Source organism: Fulmarus glacialis, unplaced genomic scaffold (genome assembly GCF_000690835.1).
Source record: "Fulmarus glacialis isolate BGI_N327 unplaced genomic scaffold, ASM69083v1 scaffold10595, whole genome shotgun sequence".
NCBI classification, from domain to species: domain Eukaryota; kingdom Metazoa; phylum Chordata; class Aves; order Procellariiformes; family Procellariidae; genus Fulmarus; species Fulmarus glacialis.
The window spans coordinates 43777-57849 of NW_009213640.1; the positions used below are offsets into that span (position 1 = coordinate 43777).

The window sequence follows — 14073 nt, forward strand, 5'->3', positions numbered from 1 at the left end:
CTACAAAATAGCATGTCAATATTAACTAACTAATCCTCCCAGCCTTCTGAAGACATAAGGAGATACCAGTATTTTAAAGATGAAAAGACTGAGCAAAGAGTAATTTACTCACGGTCACGCAGGGAGTCTAAACGCGAGCTGGGAAAACAACCTCGTAGTCCCTACACCTAGCTATGCTGCAACCTCTTGGCAATTGCAATTGCATGCTGTTTTCTCCTAAGATATAACTTAATTATTACTACATACGTTCTTCCCTGATCTATGCTTAACAGTTTATGGTGATTTTCTCCTCCGTCATTTTTATTTCACAAATAGATTCCTGGAGTCTTTAATATTGGAAAAAGAACAGAATAATCTCAATACTAATCACATTTTATATACAATTCCATTATTATGAAGTCTGCTTAAATAAACAGAAAAGAGTAGAAATAGGTAACTGGCACAAAATTATAGAAAATTAAGTTCTACATACAAAACTGGTTGCTGTTCTTAATATAAATATCCACTCAAAATCCACTACACAGAAAACAACAAGAAGGACGGAAAATAAAATGAGGCAGTATTACGTCCATTGCTCAAACATGTACTTGCAGAGCAATTAAAAAACTACCAATCAATATTTGAATCTGTATCCTAACTGGAAAAAACTTAACAAAAACCTCATACCGATTTTGTTTCCCGATCACGATGACGCTTGATTAAAGCAAGCAAGCATTTCTAGCCAGTTCCATCAAAGCATCTCTTACCCAAGGGAAGGGAAAGGGACACAGCACTCAAAGACTGAAGAAACATCATTGCCAAAGAGTAGGTATCAGTTCAGAAACCTTCCATATCTCTAATAGGTAAAAAACCAACACAACAATCCTGTTTTGTGGTAGCCTGGGAATAGATTTTAGCAAAGAAAAGAATACTGACAAATTTGAAAGTCTGAGGTACTGTTAGAGCCGTGAGGTTTAAGCTGACGCGCAGCCAGAACAGTCTAAGGACATCTCCGCTTCTGTTTATGCTGCGTCTGTCCTACATACAAATAACTGCAGCTTCATGTGCAGCCCAGCTAGTTCCAAAGCCCTGAGAAGCTTGGGGGTGGGGGGGTGGTGTGGTTTGGTTTTGTTGTTGTTTTTTCTCCACAGCAATTAAAAGCATTCTAATAATTGGTCATGACACTGCTCCTTCAAACCCAAACTTGGCAGTCAGAGATTTTGTAAAGCTTTCTGCAATGGGATGCAGATAACCTGCCACAAAATTTCTGTGTGCTCTGTGATGGCTTTAAAAAGAAGTCTTTATTAGAACTCAGACTTGTTTACTCCTTGCAATGAGCACTGTCATTCCAATTCCTGTAATTAAATCCACAATTTTGACAGCTGAAACTGTAGGAATAATTGCACTGTTAGTCAAAAGAAGTTGCCACTGTTCAGACTGTAGCCAAGAATGTTTTAAAAGGCTTCTACTATGTGTTTCAATTAAATCTGAACTGAACCTTCATCCATTCCTCCTCACTTAATTTTGGGAGCAAAGACCTTAAAATTTTTCCTTTTACTAGGCAACCTTGAAGTCCAAAACAAGATTTTCTACCATACTATTGCTACATTCCACTGTAACATAAATATTATACAAAACACTTCTACTGATCAGTGAGTTATACATAGGATACATTTTATATAATTCTGTGTCTCTATCCATTGTAAGATCATTTCCAGCACATGAAAACAATCTGAAGCCAGTCACGCTATTTCAGAAATTTTAGAGAACTTGTACACCAAATACACTGAGAATACGTAATCTTAAATTCATCCATTGTACCAGTATTACATACCAGCAATCTACAACATTAGTTCTTTTATGAGACAAGGGAGCCAACACTACCAAGCATTGAAAAAGTCTTTCCAACCACTTTTATTTTTCAGTCAACGGTTAGAGAACGCCAGCACGATTCCAACCACAAAGAAAGAAATTTCATCTCAAATTAGCAGGTAACATAGGCACCATAGGAAACAATAAAATGCTTTACAATAAAATTTTGCATTCAAAAGCCAACTGTGCAATCATTCACAAAAGTCTAAAGCAGAACAAAGCAGCTCATAAAACACAGTACTTGAGATGTGTACCCTGTGTAGTTTATATTTTCTGCACCTGAAACAGAAGTGGCTCAGTTAATAAAACACGATGCACTAAAACAGCAGCTACTCCACAAAGGTCTCCCCTTCTTACTACAAGGACAGCCTACTTCAAATATTGCAGTATCTTGTATAAGCACCCAGAAGGCCCAGTTAACAAATAAAGAAGCTGGAACAAAAGCAGGAAGCCACCTCTGACATCCAAAATGTGATTAAGGAAATGTTTAGAAACGCGTCATTTACAGATGGAGGCCATTTGCAAAATTTTCTTCTTCCTTGTACGGTACCATCAAGCAAACGTACTCCTCTACAGGAAAAGAGGAGTTACCAACAACCAAAAGCAGGTTTGTTTTATTAAGAGCTTAAAAAAAATGTGGGAAAAAAAAAAAAACCCACCCAAACATGCTAGAGAATGTAAAGCCTCATAATATCCTAGTTTGCAGTGCACAATGAAAACAGATATAAAAACTCATTTGTTATCTACAGAATTTCAGCCATATTCGGATGTTTTAATTCAGTGTATTCTGTGAAGAACTTCATCTATCAAAATTGTCAGACAACATTTTTTTTATACCTTACAATAGAAAACTCCAGGTTATATTAAAATTGCCTCACCAGCAAAAAATGGGTTTTACTTTTTTCTTCCTCAGAACAATGAGACATCCATTACAAATCAATCCCACTAAAAGAATGCTCAAGAGATCTAAAAAACCACTACCTTCTTGAAAATTAAATAGCTACTGGGCACAAAATAAATTAAAAAAATACAATAAAATACTCCAGAAGAATTTATTGGTCCGATTAGAAATAGGCGCAGTATTTGGGAACTCTCAGAATTCTATTACCTTCAGAATTTGTGTGTGTTACTTAATATAATACTGAACAGACCTGCTGATTTATTTAATAATTTCCCTATTCACAAAGTTTGTTTGTTCCTCACAATTAAATCAACAGGATTGAGTCCTGCCTCTCCAGAGGCCTTCTATAAAAGCAGAAGCTGTACTTCAGACTTTGATCGCACAGATGTTTGGAACAGTTTGACTCTGCCTGTGCTTCAAAGAGGATTATAACGTGCTCAAAAATTCTTTGACCTGCAAAGAGAAACAAATATCGTCAATCAAACGAAGTATTTATCAACAGAAACACACAGCAACTACGTTTACCTCTCCATTGCTTTATGCTTTAGTACTACCTACAGAAACAGGAACTGGCTAAAATAATCTTAGGCTCAGCTATGCCATTTCTTGTCCATCAAGAACTTTTTCAGCCATTGTACCTGTAATTTAGCAGGTACAGAGAGACACGCATTGGAATGACGCTCATTCCTTCCCCAGTCCTCAACTACAACCCTAGATCGCAAATGAGTTATCTTAAAAGCAGGTCTAACTTTAACACGAGGAAGATAATGATCACCTCAAAAGATCCGTCATTTGGAAAACACTAAGACACACCCACTACCAGAACAGCGTTCATGTTTAATGTCAATGAACAACCCAATTCATCTAATGAGTATGTTCCTTGGAATTTGAGGTTGGCAAATAAATAATAAAACAATACCTAGCAAAACCACAGTACTTGAAAAAAATCCAATACTGTACAACAATGCCATAAATATTTCAGCTTCTGTTGAACTCCATTTCCAGTATTTGAAGAGTGGCTCAAGTGGCTACAGCTACCTAAAAATTAATAGTGAAGTTCTGGTCCATAGAATGCTATCTAGAACCCCGAGTCAGAGGTCCATGATGCTACACAGAGCACCAAGACCCAGTACAGCACCTCAAATAATCCACGCAATTGCATGAGAACTGGATCCAAAACAGGCAGCATGCCAAGCAGCGGGCTAGCATTAAGTGTGGTCACTTTAGACAACACCTTAAATCAGGTAACATGCTCAGAAGGCGCTTCTTGTCACAGGTATGCGTGCCTTTTTGTTGTGCCCCCTCCACTCCCCCTCCCCTAAAGTAATAGAGTAATTAGTCCCCCCCTTTAAAGCGTAGGGGTAGGAAGAGGAGGCAGCAAGGACCAGGCCACCTTTTTTAAAATACAACAACCCAGCCGATAATAAGACCCAAGAAATACAGGCTCTAGGCACAAAACTCCCATCTCTCAATTACAAGAGCATCCTAGCACCTACACTGTGATATAGTCTAAATTGGAGCATTTTCCTCTCTGTCCACTCAACCTAGACTACTGCACAGAAAGGAACTGACAATTCACTAGAGAACACGGTGCTATTCTTTTGGCAGAGGCTCTCGCACACAGAGCGCATCTGTAAACCTTTTGTCCAAATTCTTGATGCGAAATGGAAACAGATCTTGGATCGCATTCTCCAACTGTGACCCTTCCCTTCCTAGTTCAGGGCTCAAGGAGGTGGAGGGGTGGAAAAAAAGGTCCAATCCCTTTGCATAGAGACGGGAACACATAACTGTGCTAATACTCTAATTTGAAAGGTATCATGAGAAAGCCACCCTCCATGTTGGAAAGTAGCAACAGTAATACTGCAGATGAACCTTATCACGATTTACACGCTAGGCATAGTTTCAGGACTGCTCTCTGAAAGCGAGCATCACAACAGAGGTGAGAAGGAAACATACAGAGCTTGGGGCCCCACTGGACGTAAGCGTACACTAAGGGCCAAAGCACCCAGCCTCGTAAAGAGTGTAGCAGTTCTGGGACTCCGCTTAGGAAATGCCAAAAAATAAGGCCAACACAGGACTTGGGCTGTTCCCAGATAACCTGACAGCCACACAGGAGTGAACTCCTCTGAAATCCCCATTGAGGTGCCTGAGCTTGGCCTTATCTCTTGGTGCAGATGGGAAGCATGTTCACTCCACAGCTGCGATATCCAGTCATTCCATCAACGAACAAGCTTTAAAAGAGCAAATACGATGAAGGCTGGTTTTAATCAGGTGAACAGTTCTACTTCTCAGCGGATAAACTGAGATCAAAGGACAAAGCTGCTGTTCTCATGAAGTAAACAATTTATTTCCAAAGAGCAGAAAAATGTGCACATACCATTGCTAGGGTCTGTATCTCATTGCAACTACTCAAATCAAAGTCAAGTTGTCCTCAGCTGAATCCCATCGTGATTCAAAACCCAGACACCTGAGCAGTTAAAATGTTGGTAGTTTGGCCTAGCTTTAAAATATGTATTACACCTTTTCATATACTACACCTTTTTGTGCTAAGGATTAGATCTTCTTAATGCAAATAGAAATCTCAACTTGAATTCTTTTTGTATCAAATAGACATTTTTTCCCATGCCTTCAAATAAAACTAAAAAATACTTCTGATACATATTTGGCATTATTTCCTAAACAAAACAAAAAGCTACATTTGAAAAGCACTCCCTGAAGTTTCAGACCACTGCTTTTGAGCAGGATTTTGAATAACACTTTAATAAACACAACTGAAGGGAAAAACTTGAATAATAGTGCCAAGTTAATAAACAAGACTAAAAATAAGCAGTATTGCAGGAGGCTAGAAGACTGTTCATTATCTGAATGTAACTCCCTGACTTAAATATTTTAGAAGGATGATTATACAGTGAAGTAAATCTTTAGAGCAAAGGATCGCTATTTGCATTAGCTGTACTGCCCTTTGCTGTGACACACTAACCAGAAGAGGGGATAGACCATAGTCTCTTTCATTTAGCTAGAAATATCTGCAAAACCTAAAATAGTTTGCCATCGGCTCACTGCTTTGGATCAAAATTCAGCTGCAGATTCAGTAAGCTCATCCTTCAACTTTCCGTTGTAATGGTTTTGTACTGTATTTTCACAGTACCTGGAAATGAAATTCTTTTATTGACTAGCACTCTAAGGTAGACACTTTCACACCTCATACAAGGAAGATTTTACCCCAGACGTCCAACTCGGACCCGTGCAGCCTTCTTTCTCTCTCCCTCAACAGCTGCCCTCATCATACCTGCACAATGTTAGAAGCAGGATGTAGGAAATAGCAGTTCTTTTAAACAGTTGAGAGTTATTTAAATTAGAAATCACACTTGCAAACAGCGCTACTAGTGAAAGTCTTCTCAAACAAGCCTGGAATACCTCTTTTTTTTTTTTAAATGGAAAATTTATGTAGGAAATAGCACGAAGAAACTCAGGTTCTAAGTCTAGTCTGACTTCAAAGAATGCTATACTTAGAGATGCAATAAGTATCCTGAATTCATTTTGACATGCTGGCAATAAATGTAAATCATCAGTTAGTTCTGCTTATGAAATTTTACCTTTTCAGTCATGTGATCATATCTGTCCTTTTTGCCTTTGAAGTCTTCATTAACATCTAACGTTAAAATAGGTATTTCCTGTAGATATTCAAAATCTGTTCTGTATTGGGATAGGAACAAAGAAAATATTAGTAGCTGAAAAAAAGCATACATCATTCAAGTCTCTGTCAGCATTTTCATTGTTAAGAATCCCATCAAAGAACTGCATATGTAAATTACAGCTATGAATTATGAATACAAAGCAGCTTGAATTTACAGTGTGCCTCCTCAGATATATTATTGATTCTTGAACATTCTGTTCCCCCAGCACCTAACGTTAAATTCAACTCTGTATTAAAATTAGTACAGCCGAATCCTCTGCTAGTCAGAGCTCTATGTGAAGAGAAGTCAAGGTACATTGCATGCCCTAGCAGTAATACACATGCTGTAAAGCCAATACTACTAAGGAAGTATAGATAGAAATATTCCTGGAGTTTAACTTTACGTATCATAGGAAAAACTGAAGTTTCACTGCTGGAAAAAACATTATGGAACGTCCTTACAAAGATTTATCCATCTTTAAGAAACCATTAAACAAACCCTACCGCAATGTCCTATGCTGAAGCCAACTTTCGTGTTTGTAGTGAAGCTTCTCCAAATATTCAATGGGAATTTCTTGCTCTTCATCTCTTCCACGCAAGTAAATCCTATTTAAGCATTTCTAAAGACAAAAGATATTTAAAAAAAAAAATATTGGTTGTTTTTGCAGACCTACAATGGAAGTCTAGTTTGCTGAATTTTTTTTTGCCAACCCTTCAATACACCACTCTTTGCCAAAGATGAATATTCAACTTGGTAACTATCTTACAAGCATAGAAACATTATGCCACGTTCAGCTGATGGAGCCCACAGACTACTCACAAAATCCAAGAAAGACCCAAGGAAACCTATCACATTATTTCTCCACTACAAGGAAAGGTCTCAAATAAGCTCTTTATTAAAAGAAGGAGTACCAGCGTATTGCATGAAAAGAGCACAGAAATATCCATTTGACATTACAGACAGGCATTTCAAAGACTCGTTATATATTTCTGGCTCTTAGGAACCCGGTTTTCAGAAGTAGTAAATCATTTGTTCCTGTCCTGAACACATCCAAAGCCCCAGTAACAAGCCAATCAAAACTGTTTAAAACTGTTGTGCTTCGTAATTTAAACACACATTCTTGACTTAAAGAGGAAAAAAAAAAAGCCCTCAATAGCGAGCCTACTAAAAAAGCCCTTAGAGAAACTCTAGCATGTTACATTACCCAGTTGTTTACAACAATAACAAAGTTGAAAGCATCGAAGTTGAAAGTAAGGAAGTGACCTCTAAGTTAGCCACTGCAATTACAGCTCTTCTCAACCGTTATGTTTTTCTCTTGTTCATGTAAGTTTCACAGTCAAAAGGTATATTCATTATGTTGTTCTCTCCTTTTAAAAAATATTAGATGCCCAAAGATCAAAACATTGCCATGAAGCCTCACATACAGTAGGTGCATTCATCTGGCTTAGCTCCATTGCTCCAGATGAAAGGGAGCACACACCCTCCCCCAAATCAGCTGTGACATTAAATATAACTTGTTCTATCTATCACAGCAATGTTCCTATAGCTATTTAGTACTTTCCTTTTTTTCTTTTTAGTTCCAGTGCTATTTTCTGGTTTGCTTTTGTCATATGTTCTGGTTTTTTAATTAGAAAATCATTATCATCACATTCTATTTAAAAAAACACAGGCTAGATTTGAAAGAACATTCTTTTTTTTAAGTATTTCCAGACTGTATTAGTCCTAACTCAAGTATTATATCTTCACAGGAAAACTACAATCTGAACTGAACTGTAATCATTAGGACTCTTACAGTGAAAGATAAGGGCAGCTCAAGATTTTGAGAAAATTGTATTTCAAGGAGAATTTCTCAACCGTTTCCTTACCCGAGACGTTCAAAGCAATCCCGAAAACAAAGATACAGTGACACGCAATGACACACAATTGTGACCTTACTCGAGTTGACTGCAAGCATATTATTCTTTTATCATAAAAAAGGTCTAGAATCATAGTTAAACCCTACATTTTTTTAGAAAAAAAATACTATGGAAGCATAGACAAAGATCAAATTTTGCAGGCAAGGCATAGAACGTGTACTCTCATTGTCTGTGCGGACATAAGTTTTTATTCCTCACCTCAGGAGTGGCTCTGAGATAAATGATCCCATCCAGCGCTAGGCTGTGACCAAACTGCTTATTCATCCAATCGTGCCAGTCCTGGTAAATAGTCCATTCAGTTTCATTCATGCAATCAGACTCGTATAAATTAGCTGCAAAGATATATCTGTGAACACAAAATAGTTATATACACAAAAATTAGCTTGAACACAGTTAACACTTCGTTTGCCTGAGGTACTGCACAGTAACTAGAAAAGAAGCTAAGCACAGTAATTCTGTAACTTCTTTGACGTATGCTTGGACTGGAAATAAGCAGCTGGTATCCTCATACTGTAACTACGTGCATTGCAGTTGCCCATAGCAGTGTCCACAAAAAGCATTAACATTCGCAGCTCAGGTATCTGTTCAGGAATAATCTACAAACCACCACCAGTTTGTATACTGTGGTCATTTATTTACAACGTATTAGAACACAGTGAACACCTAAGGATTACGTGATGGGATTCAGTTATCAAATCTCACCTTCCGAACCCAGAAACACAGAGTACGGCAATATGAAATAGCTAGATCTGTTTCAAGAAGCGTAAAAGAAAACAAGACTAAGTGACAAGGAAAGAAATTGCTTTTGACTCTTCTTGATGCCTACTCCCCTCTTCTCTTTGAATCATAAATAGCCCACCCGCAAACAATGAGAAACTACACATAGTTAATCAAGGTTATAAAACAAAACTATAAACCCTCATATCACTGATTCTACTTTGCTATCAAAACCAATACACAAAGATAACAAACTACTTATTGAGGTTATTGTGATTCACCAGTACCAAAATTACGATGAAAGGAGGTACAAAACTCAGTCACACTCTGCTTAGTATTTATTTCTGCATTTTAGTTAGGACAATTTTGATCTTCGCTTTAAGGACTTCAGTCCAACATACCTGTCACTGTAGACAGATCGCTCGAAGAAGACAACAGGATTCTCCGCCTCTCTGAGTTTGCCATCAAGGGATCTGAGCTGAGCCCGGATCCTGCTGAGACATGCGTACGTCTGGAAAGTGAAAGACCACCTCTCTGGTTTCTCATACATCATCCGAAGCACATTGCTGCCACTCTTTTGTGATGAAGTCAGCTCCTGGTTTTAAACAAATACGGTGACCCTTTAAGTTGAGAAGGTGGACGATTACGGTAAAACAGAATTGCTCTACCATGTTGAAGCTCTTCAGCCTTTATTTCAGGTTCACAATTGCAACACTTACCTCTCAACCCTATTTGTAATACAAGGCATAAATGCCAGTTATGTTATTCCTCCCATGGTACTGAGCTGAATAAGCAACTCTCTGCAATCTACAATGTCAAAGTGCTCAAGAATCGAAACACTTTGATCACTATTTACAAGCTTTAATAAAAGAACAACATCCTATCAGTACAAAAAGTCAAGACCATCGTAGAAAAACACATGCTCCTTTTACTCTGACAAGTGTGAGATTAAAGTTTAGAGTTGAGCTTGTTTTGGTTTTCCATCTATTAATTACAGTTCCTATGGTAACAGCTGCTGACGCATCATCTTAAGATATGATTATGCTCTTATCTTACTTGGGAGGTTTAGAACAGACTCCAGGCCAAAGATATCCCTCAGCCCGCGAGGGAGATCAAACACCTCGAGACAGCCACTAAAGCTCATGGAAACGGAAAGCTGTGTGCCTCAGTTTTACTAGAAAACACAGCCTACCAGAGATGACTGCTTCTGTCTGAATCTTTTTGCTACATTAACACCAAATCCAAATATTGACGTAATATTTTCAAAAATTAAGAGATAGAGGTCAACGCCTAGGTGATAGCAATTAAGATTCTGGAATTCCAGGTTTCTTCCTCATCTCTAACTCCCTGCAACCATACCTACACTAGTAAACCAACCATGCCCAGCACCACGCTCTGACACTGTGGCCAAGCGGCACGCAAGAGCAATATCCACAGCACTAAACTTTCTAAGCCTCCAAAAGGAGGCAGCTACAAGCAGTGAGCTTTCAGCAGAGTCTCCGGGCTATCCTACTGCCCAAAGCGTGCCTGGGAACTGCTTGGAAGAGTCCCAGCTGGCTCGGGATAGAAGTCCGCTAGGGACAGGGGACACAGCCTGGTTCCACTATCCAGTATATGCCCCCCTGCTCCGTAATCAAGTAGAGAAGATGCAGCTACAGTGACCTTTCACAAGTCAGAAGAGCCTTAATTATCAGTTTCACCAGTAAGAAATAAAAGACATAGAACTATCCTCTGGAAAAGATTCCAATAGCCTTGAAAAACACTGCATTAAAAAGCACAGTACTAAGCCATCTGAACTATTTCAGGTGCAACTTTCATAAGAACTAACAACTACAAGAGCAGTAAGATATGATCTTTCTATGATCACACACACACACACACACACAAATGAACTTCCCAAATCTTTTTTTTTCCCCCCCTAGTACTGTGGGACAACGCAAGTACCAGCTTTATTAAAGATGGAAAGGTGAAAGTCTACTTTCTGATATTAAAATATATAACAAAAGCAATAATCAAGATCTTGAATGCCGATCACTTTTCTCAGAAGAGTGAAGGAAAGGGGGAAAAAATAGGCAAAGGCCAGTTGTTCAGGCTGTACAACATTCTTAGTATAAACACAACTGGTGCTGTTTTAGGGCAGCTGCTGCTGTTACTGCGTGAATTAGCCAACAGCAAGAAGAACACTACCAGCTATTGACAATGCGCACAAGACTGTAACAGACACCTACGGACACATGCACAAACAGCTTAACACAAGGAGTACAGTCTTGTGTGTAGGAACCTTTGTTAAACTGTTTCCTGACTCATTTTAGGAGTCCTATATGACATCATATTTCTGCAAACCAGCCAAAGCAGAAGGAGAAAAGAGCAAATTACTAAGTCCAACTTCAGGGATGATTACGACGGATTTGAAATTTTATGCTAAGCTTACTGGACCTGACTGGGATGGAGTTAACTTTCTTCATAACAGCCCACACAGCGATGTGTTTTGTGTTTCTGGCTAAAACAGCATTTGTAACACCAATGTTTTGGCTATTGCTGAACAGTGCTTGCACAGCACCAAGGCTTTCTCCCTTTCCCACTCTGCCCCCCAGCAAGGGGGCTGGGGTGGGCAGGAAGCTGGGAGAGACACAGCCAGCACACCTGACCCCAAATGCCCAAAGGAATATTCCACACCATATGACGTCACGCTCGGCAATTCAGCTCAGGTACTGGGAGAAGGAGGAGGGTTTGTCTTCCAGGGTAGCTGTGGCTTAGAGACTGGCTGGGCATTGCTCTGCTTCTAGGAAATAAGCAATTGCCTTTGCGTCACTCCTTTCTTATCCTCTTCCCTTTGCTTTTAAACTGTCTTTACATCAACCCATAAATTGTCTTGCCTTCTTTCTTCCTATTCCCTTCTCCGCTCTGCTAGGGGGTGAGCTGGTGTTTGTGTGGGTCCTTGGCTGCTGGCTGGAGTCAACCCACCACAGTAAACTTAAAAAAATCTTTAACTTGAAGTTCAAGTCTATTAAACTAGCTTGTTAGCTGAGTTCTTAAAAGAAAGGACTTTAGTCTGGTTTTGTATTTGGGTTTACTTTAGTATTATGAAGAAAGAAAAAAAACAAATGAAAGCTGTCTAACTCTAAAAAACATAGCTGAGGAAAAGTTAGAACAACACGCCTCCATTAAAAGCTTACATTTAGTTAACCAAAATACATTGTACTTTTTGCCAGATGTAAAAAAGAAAAACCTTCTACAGTTCCTCAAAAGCTGTCTACACAGCGATGGCTTTGGCCACCAGGTAGCAGCTGAAATGCCAACAAAATTACAAGCAGCTGACAGAAAAAACAACACTATAAACAATTTAGCAGTGATTCATTATTGCCTAGACATTTTAGAGGACGTCTTCCAGGACACCTGGGCAACCCTCTGCTCTCACCTGGTTAGTTCACAGTTACTAAAAGTAACTTCTGCCTAACTTTTTTCCATCCCTTGCTTTTATATATGAAATTGAACAGGCTTTTACCGCTTTTATAATTTACATCCCAATGTAGAGTAACACATATTCTATAATACCCTGAGCAGACTGGAAAACAGGAACTCAAATATTAGGATAAGAATCAGCGAAAACGTTGCTATCACATATATTTTCTAAAATACCTAGTCTATCAGATATATTAGTCTTCTGAAACTAGAAGAACATTTGACTGGTTTTGGGGTTTTTTTAAATTTTATTTTATTTTAGAAGTTTCACCTTAGTTTCTTTTACCATACCTTGCAATCCTCTTCAGACTTTTGCTGAACATTGCACCACCTAGCTATAGGCTCAGGAACAACTTCCCATTCCTCATCCGCTTGTTTGAGAATATTCACAAATGTCGATTTCCCTGCAGCTGCAGAAGAAGCATTCAGGAAGAATGGCAGTCAAAAAACACCAATAGTGTCATTATTTAACTACTATACAACTCTAGTTTCAAGTTCCGTAAATGAGTCTCCCACACCCACGTACTTTAGACTTCATGACAAGCATGAATCAGAGACCATCATGTACCACAGACGATCAGTCAATCGAGCAACAGGGTTTTTCTTTTTTGTTTTGTACCATGTAACACCAATACCAAATTTAACAAAAATCAGTAATGACAACAAGTCTCAAATCTCAAGATCAATTATCTAAATTCTAGAAAGTTACATTTGCAATTGGAACATCAAGTGTTACACCTTTCAAGATACTTAGTGGTCCAGTCTCAGTCATGAAGTTGCAGCCTCCCTAAGTTATTTTAGGAAGGGAAGGAGAAGAAAAAAAAAAAAAGACAAGCAATAATGAAAGAAACATAAAGCAAAAGCGATGGTTTCTCAAAGGAAGATATAAAGACACATTACTAGTGACTTCCTACAGCACAGAAGTCATTAATCTGCAGCCAATTGAAAAAAAGCCCAGGAAATTTTAAAAAGAGATACTTAAACCTGACAGAGGCCAATCAGTTGGCTATCGACCACCCAAGTATGTATCAGTAAACAAACTGACACCCTGGCAGCGCCTGTCCTCAATTTGAAGCACAGGCTCTCGCCAAAAAAAGAAAAAAAAAAAGATTATCTCATCATGAAGAGCCTATAACTTTTCCTGCTCTTTACAACAGTTAAACAGCCTTCTCTTGTTAATCAGTAGAAGTAATTAGCATTACAAGTTTCACCTGACAGTCTGCATTTACACAGGTGATCTACACTCCAATCAGGAAGGGTGAGGGCTAAGTCTTATCCAGGACTTCAATGCATCTTTAAGAAGGTGAAGAAGTTAAAAACTGTAATAGAAAGCTTTCCCCCGACAAATCTCATCATTTTTATAGCATTAATTCCTTCGGTGTCAGCGTAAAGTTTCTGAAGTTATTAATTGGCTCATTCGCACAATGCAACTCGTCTAGCTAACCTACGTCCCCTAACCTCACTGAAAGCTTTTTCCGGAGGGAAAAGGCAAAGAAAACCTTCGTGGAGCGCCCACGCCGCCATGGCGGGAAGAGCCCCGCCAGAAGGG

At 38.8% G+C, this 14073-nt stretch overlaps 1 protein-coding gene across 1 annotated transcript; it reads right to left on the reverse strand.

Annotated features, from left to right (window-relative positions):
- Positions 1-2712: 2712 nt before the first annotated feature.
- DCK (deoxycytidine kinase) lies at positions 2713-14023 on the reverse strand (the record flags this gene model as incomplete). The annotated part of the gene is made up of 7 exons (XM_009578259.1): positions 2713-3205; positions 6349-6448; positions 6933-7048; positions 8544-8691; positions 9464-9657; positions 12816-12934; positions 13969-14023. Coding segments are annotated over 7 exons (759 nt in total), but the record flags the coding sequence as incomplete, so codon positions are not given.
- Between the last annotated feature and the right edge of the window lie 50 nt (positions 14024-14073).